We start from the raw sequence: 6,013 nt of genomic DNA, 5'->3' as shown, positions 1-6,013 counted from the left end.
CAGCACCCCCCACTCAGCAATCCACACTCAGCACCCCCTCGCTTAGCATGCCCATCCACTCAGCATCCCCTCCCACTCAGCAATCCCTACTCAGCAACCCCCCCACTCAGCGTCCCCCCACTCAATGCCCACTTACTTCGGAGGCCCTGGGACAGGTGCGTGCTGCTGCCCACTGACACGGGCAGGGAGCACTTCTGGCACATGCATTCCTTCCCATTGAAGGTCACTCGGTCCCCGGGGGGGAAGGGCAGCCTGAAACAAGAGAGCTCATTACCAGCCAGGCCCACCTCCAGCTCCTCTCTGGGGGACCCCTGCCCCAGAGCAGGCAACCGGGGCCAATGTCTCCCCAGGACCTTGCAGAGGTACCACTCACAGGCCAAGGACGCAGGGCCTCTCCACCCAGGCACTGCCACGTCCTCACAACAGGACCTCAGGTAGTCATTGACATCTGAGCCTCAGTTTTCTCATCTACCAACAGGCAGAATCATTGCACCTAAGGCGGCAGTGAGGACCAGACAGGGGCTAGCCCCGTGCTTCGCACACAGCAACATGCCAGGCTTCCTGGACCACCAGCCCCTCCAGCCCACCCTGCCTTCTCGGCCACATGGGATGCCTTTTCCATATCAGCTCGGCACCAAGGGCAGCAGCTATGCCGACTGGGCATCTCCTGTGTGCTCGGGGCCAGCTATTGTGACAGGTGCCCCATAGGTATGACTCATTAATAACCCCACCTCACTCAACTTGAGTGTTCGCTTCATGTTTTCTGTACAGGTGAGAAACTGGAGTTCAGAGCTAGGACAATGTGGATACCAGTCAGAGCCAGAATCAAACCAAGACCTGTCTGGCATCAAAGTTCCACGATTTAGCTGCTTGGGCCTCCTAAGAAGGCAATGTCTTTAAAAGCACACCTCATAGACAGGAAGATGCTATATAGTCGGATCCTGTTTTTATTTAAAATTCTGGCATTTTGCTCTAAATGAGTTGTTTGCATTTATTTCAATTTTAAAAAATATTGCATTAAAATAGCATGCACTTGACTACCGAGTTTTCTGGCACCATTTTAAAGTCTCCATCGGCAGCAAGTGCCTGGAGCGAGGACGGATGAGGGACAGCAGAGCCGGCCCATCCCCCTGCAGCCCCGAGGATGTCTTTGGAGGCTGAGGGGTGGCTCAGGTAGCTGCATCTAGCAAGCTAAGGCCAGGCCACCGGCAGACGGGGCCAGAAGCACAGCCTAAAAATGCTGCCCTGTCCACCCTCAATAGCTGCTACCACCAAGCTCCCAGCAGCTGCTGCCCTTCCCCAGCTGAGCCCGGCCAGAGAACCAGATGCTTTAAAGGAAGAAGGCTGTGGAAGTGTCAGTCCGCAGGTGCCCTTTAAAGCCCCTTCTTGGCCAGGCACTGTGGCACACACTTGTAATCCCAGCACTTTGGAAGGCCAAGGTGGGAGGATCACTTGAGGTCAGGAGTTTGAGACCAACCTGGCCAATGTGGTGAAACCCTGTCTCTACTAAAAACACAAAAATTAGCCAGGTGGGGTCGAAGCTACTCAGGGGGCTGGGCCAGGAGAATCGCTTGAACCCGGGAGGCAGAGGTTGCAGTGAGCAGAGATTGCATCACTGCACTCCAGCCTGGGGGACAGAGTGAGATTCCATATCAAAAANAAAAAAAAAAAAAAAAAAAAAAAAAAGCCCCTGCTCAAACACCTTCATTGGACTCCATCTGTCTTCTTCAGGGCGGGCACCATGAATTCATGGTTGAATGAATGAATGGGTGAATAGGTGAAGGACTGAAGCTCCCCTAGGAAGCCACACTTGGCCTCTTCTCTCCTGCTGAGACCCTGACTGGCCTCTCACCGGGGCCTCACCAGGGCCTTCTCTCTGAAGCTGAGACCACCGTGCCTTGCCCTGCTGAAGGCCTGCCAGAGCTCCCACCTATGTGGCTGGCATCCAGTGCCCTTGGTTCCTGCAGCATGTTCCTGTGCTCCCAGTGCCTGCTCCTGGGGACCCAGAACAAATACAGGCTGAGCTAGGCCCAGGGCCCTCTCCTCCCATCCACTGCCTGGGAGCCTGTGCGGCTCTCCCACGCCCGTGTGAGTGCTGTGGTCTGCTGTCCCCTGTGTCTCGGTGTCTTGCAGCCTCCCTGTCATGGAGATCTTGTGTGGGAGTCCCTCCCCATCCCTGGATGTGCTTGGAGCAAATCTCTGGCTGCATAACCCAGAGCAAGTGACTCAACCTCTCGGAAATGCTTCTCCCCTATAAAACAGGATCGAGAACACCTGCGTCCCAGGGCTGTATTCACACATTCCCTCACCCACAGGACATCCTGCCTGCTGTGGCCTATTGCCTGACCTGGGAGGGGCTGACTCAAGGGCAGCTATGCTTTTATTTCCTCAACTTTATCGAGGTGCACTGTGACAAATGTGTACACCCATGTAACTGCCACCACCACAGTCATGATGCAGAACATTCCGTCCACTGCAAAAAGCCCCTGTGGCTGTGTGCAATCACGCTGCACACTACCTCTGGCCCCAGGCACCGTGATCATCACTGTCACCATGGCCCCAGGCACTGACTGTCACCGTCACCATGGATTAGATTTGTCTTTCTTTGAGGAATCACAGAACACGTTGTCTTTGGTGTTGGGTCAGTGTCGTGGTTCTGAGATTCACCTGCACTTGTGTCCCTGTTGATCCTTTGAGTGTTCCACCCCACGGATAAACCACAGTGGGAATTCCATGCCACTGCCGGGGGCTTTGGGCTGTTTCCAGTGTGGGGCTGTTACAAATAAAGCTGTTAAGCATAGTTGCCAAGCCTCTCCGCAGACACATGCTTTCTTTTCTTTTCGGTGAATACATAAGACGGGTTTTCTGATCATAGGCTCTGTGTGTTTAACCTTATCAGAAATGGCCAGACTGGTTTCCGTGGCAGCTGTGGGAACCATGCTGCATTCACCACGGCACCGGAGGGACGGTCCTCTGGCTTCACATCCTCACCAGCACTTGCCACGGTCCAGCTTTTTAGTTTGAGTTGCTCTGATGGAGGTAAAATGTCATTTCTTTGTAGTTTTCATTTGCATACCCCTGTGACTAATGACGGTAAGCATTGTTTCATGTGTGGTGTTGGCCATTTGTATACATACATATACATATATATTTTAGATGGAGTCTTGTTTTGTTGCCCAGGCTGGAGTGAAGTTGAACGATCTGGACTCACTGCAACCTCCACCTCCTGGGTCCAAGTGATCCTCCTGCCTCAGCCTCCCGAGTAGCTGGGATTACAGGCACCCACTGCCACACCTGGCTAATTTTTGTATTTTTAGTAGAGATGGGGTTTTGCCATGTTGGCCAGGCTGGTCTTGAACCCCTGACCCCAAGTGATCTGCCCGCCTCAGCCTCCCAAAGTGCTGGGATTACAGGTGTGAGCCATTGCGCCCAGCCTCTTTTGTCCATTTTTAACGGTAATTTTAGTCTTCTTATTATCGAGTTGTAAATAGTAAGCATTTATATAGCAGTGCCTCATCGGACACAGGCATGCTCCACCAGCTGATGGCTTGCTTTTGCAGTTTCTCATTTTGCGTTTCCTTCAGCCCACAAAACTTCCTAAGTTTATTTTGGTGCAGGTTGGCTGGCAACAAATTCTCTTAGCTTTGTGTGTCTATAAACGTCTTTGTATTGCCTTCGTTTCTCAGTAATGGTTTTGACATTTATTTGTTCACATACAATATAATGTACGATGTAAAATGGCTTCTAGCATATTCAGAGTTATGCAACTATCAGTATAGTCAACGTTAGAACAATCTTATCACTCACAAAAGAAGTCCCATACCCTTTAGCAGTCTTGCCTTCATTTTGGAAGCTTTTTGTGCTTAGTATAGAATCATTTGATAGGTATTTTTCTTTCAGCATTTAAGAAGTGTGGTTCTATTGTTTTCTAGCATACATAGTTTCTGATGAGAAGTCTGGAGTCGTACGTTTGTTCCTCCGTAAATAATTTTTTTTCGTCTTGCAGCTTTTAAGATTTCTTTTTAGCACTGGTTTTCAGCAATTTGATGATGGTAGAGTTAGTAGATTTTGATGTGTTTATTCTGTTTGAAGTTCATTGAAATTCTTGGATCCATATGTTTACAGTTTGCACCCAATTTGCAAAATGTTCAGCTATGACTTCTTTAAATACTTTTTGGTCTTCCCCATCCACCTAGATAGAGAAATAGATCTACACCCACAGATCACTGAGCTGCTTTTCGTGTTTTTCAGTCTTTTTTTTCTCTGCTTAAGTTCGAATTCTTCCTCTTGCTGTGCCTTCAAGTTTACTGACATTTTCTTGTGAAATACCCAATCTACTGCTAATTCCTTTTAGGAGATTTTCCACTTCAGCCATTATATTTTGCATTTCTACAGGCATACTAATGGTTTCTTTTTATATTTTCCATAACTCTCCTATTTATGTTCATGTTTCCTTAAAATACTTAAACATATTTACAGTAGCTATTTTAAAGTCATTATCTGCCCATTTCACCATTCCTGTCATTTCTGGGCCTATTGCCACTGACTTTTCTTCTGGCTTGGGGTCACATTTTCTAGTTTCCTTTTCTTAGATTGCTGCTTTTTACTATTAATTATTTTTTTTGAGATGGAGTCTTGCTCGGCTGCCCAGGCGGGAGTGCAGTGGCCTATGTTGGCTCACTGCAGTATCTGCCTTCCAGGTTCAAGTAATTCTCCTGTCTCAGTCTCCCAAGTAGCTTGGACTACAGGCGTGCGCCACCACACCCAGCTAATTTTTGTATTTTTAGTAGAGATGGGGTTTCACCATGTTGGTCAGGCTAGTCTTGAACACCTGACCTTAAGCAATTCACCCACCTCAGGCTCCCAAAGCGCTGGGATTACAGGTGCGAGCCACTATGCCCAGCCCTTTACTATTACTTTTAATGACAAAATTCACAATTACTTTGGCAACAACCTAATACAACTAGTAATTTCTTTCTTTTTCCTTCCTTCCTTCTCTGTCTTTTCTTTCTTTCTTTTTCTTTCTTTTCTCTCTCTCTTTCTTTTCATTCTCTCTCTCTCTTTCTTTTTTTTTAGGGTCTTGCTCTATTACCCAGGCTGGAGAACAGTGATGTAATCATAGCTCACTGCAGCCTCAAAATCCTGTGCTCAAGCAATCCTTTCAACTCAGCCTCTCAGGTACCCAGGACTACAGGCATGCACCACCATGCCAGGCTAATTTTTAAGTTTTTTGTACAGACAGGGTCTTGCTATGTCATGCAGGCTGATCTTGAACTCCCAGCCTCAAGTGATCCTCCCATCTTGACCTCCCAAAGTGGATGGATTACAGGCATGAGCTGCCATGCCCAGCCGTCACTAGCAATTTTTGATTGGCTATTTAACACTTATAAATTTTATGTTGTTGTATGCTGGATTTTTAAACATCTTCTTGTGAAAAGTGTTGGGCTTTGCTCTGGCAGGCAGTTTATTTGCAGATCAGTATGACTTAAAAAAAAATAATCAATTTAAACAACAGAGACGGGGTCTCTTTACGTTTCCCAAGCTGGTCCCCAATCCTGGTCTGAAGTGATCCTCCTACCTTGGCCTCCCAAGGTGCTGGATTATGGGTGTGAGCCTCTGTGCCCAGCCGGCATGATGTTTCTGAGGGTCGTGCTGTACTTTGGCAGAGCAGGTTCACTGTAGCCCCCACTGCAGGGCTGTTTTGTCCTCTGGATAAGGCCTGTCTCTTTGGTGTCCACACTGCATGCCCTGGCATTCAACAAGGAATCTCTGCCCTGGACAGGACTCAGCTGCTTCCCAAATCCAGGAATTGTTCTGCTTGCAGCAACCTGCTCGTTCTCTGACCCACTGTGTGAAATTCTTCTATGACTACAGGGCTTCACATGTGGTTGAAGACTCCCAGGCCCCATGCAGACGGGCGCTCTTGCTCTGCCGTGCCGCCACCCCTCTGGGCTTCTGCCCACCACGCTCCAGCTGCGCCTTCCTTTCTGGTCACTGTCTCCTGGCTCAGGAC

General features: G+C 48.7%; 1 protein-coding gene across 27 annotated transcripts in view; it reads right to left on the bottom strand.

Moving 5' to 3' along the window:
* Window positions 1-6,013, bottom strand: part of ABLIM2 (actin binding LIM protein family member 2) — a 185,502-nt gene that overhangs the window by 115,888 nt on the left and 63,601 nt on the right. For all 27 annotated transcript variants that reach the window (XR_005201944.1, XR_005201945.1, XM_017539067.2 and 24 more), the window contains exon 4: window positions 137-252. Coding sequence is in view for 25 of the 27 variants with exons in the window: in XM_017539067.2 (XP_017394556.1) it covers window positions 137-252 (116 nt within the window). In the remaining 2 variants the exon portion in view is untranslated. The remainder of the gene's footprint in view (window positions 1-136; window positions 253-6,013) is intronic.

The sequence above is a fragment of the Cebus imitator genome, unplaced genomic scaffold (assembly GCF_001604975.1).
Source record: "Cebus imitator isolate Cc_AM_T3 unplaced genomic scaffold, Cebus_imitator-1.0 Scaffold117, whole genome shotgun sequence".
Classification (NCBI taxonomy): Eukaryota; Metazoa; Chordata; class Mammalia; order Primates; family Cebidae; genus Cebus; species Cebus imitator.
This window is presented reverse-complemented; position numbering and strand designations above follow the sequence as displayed.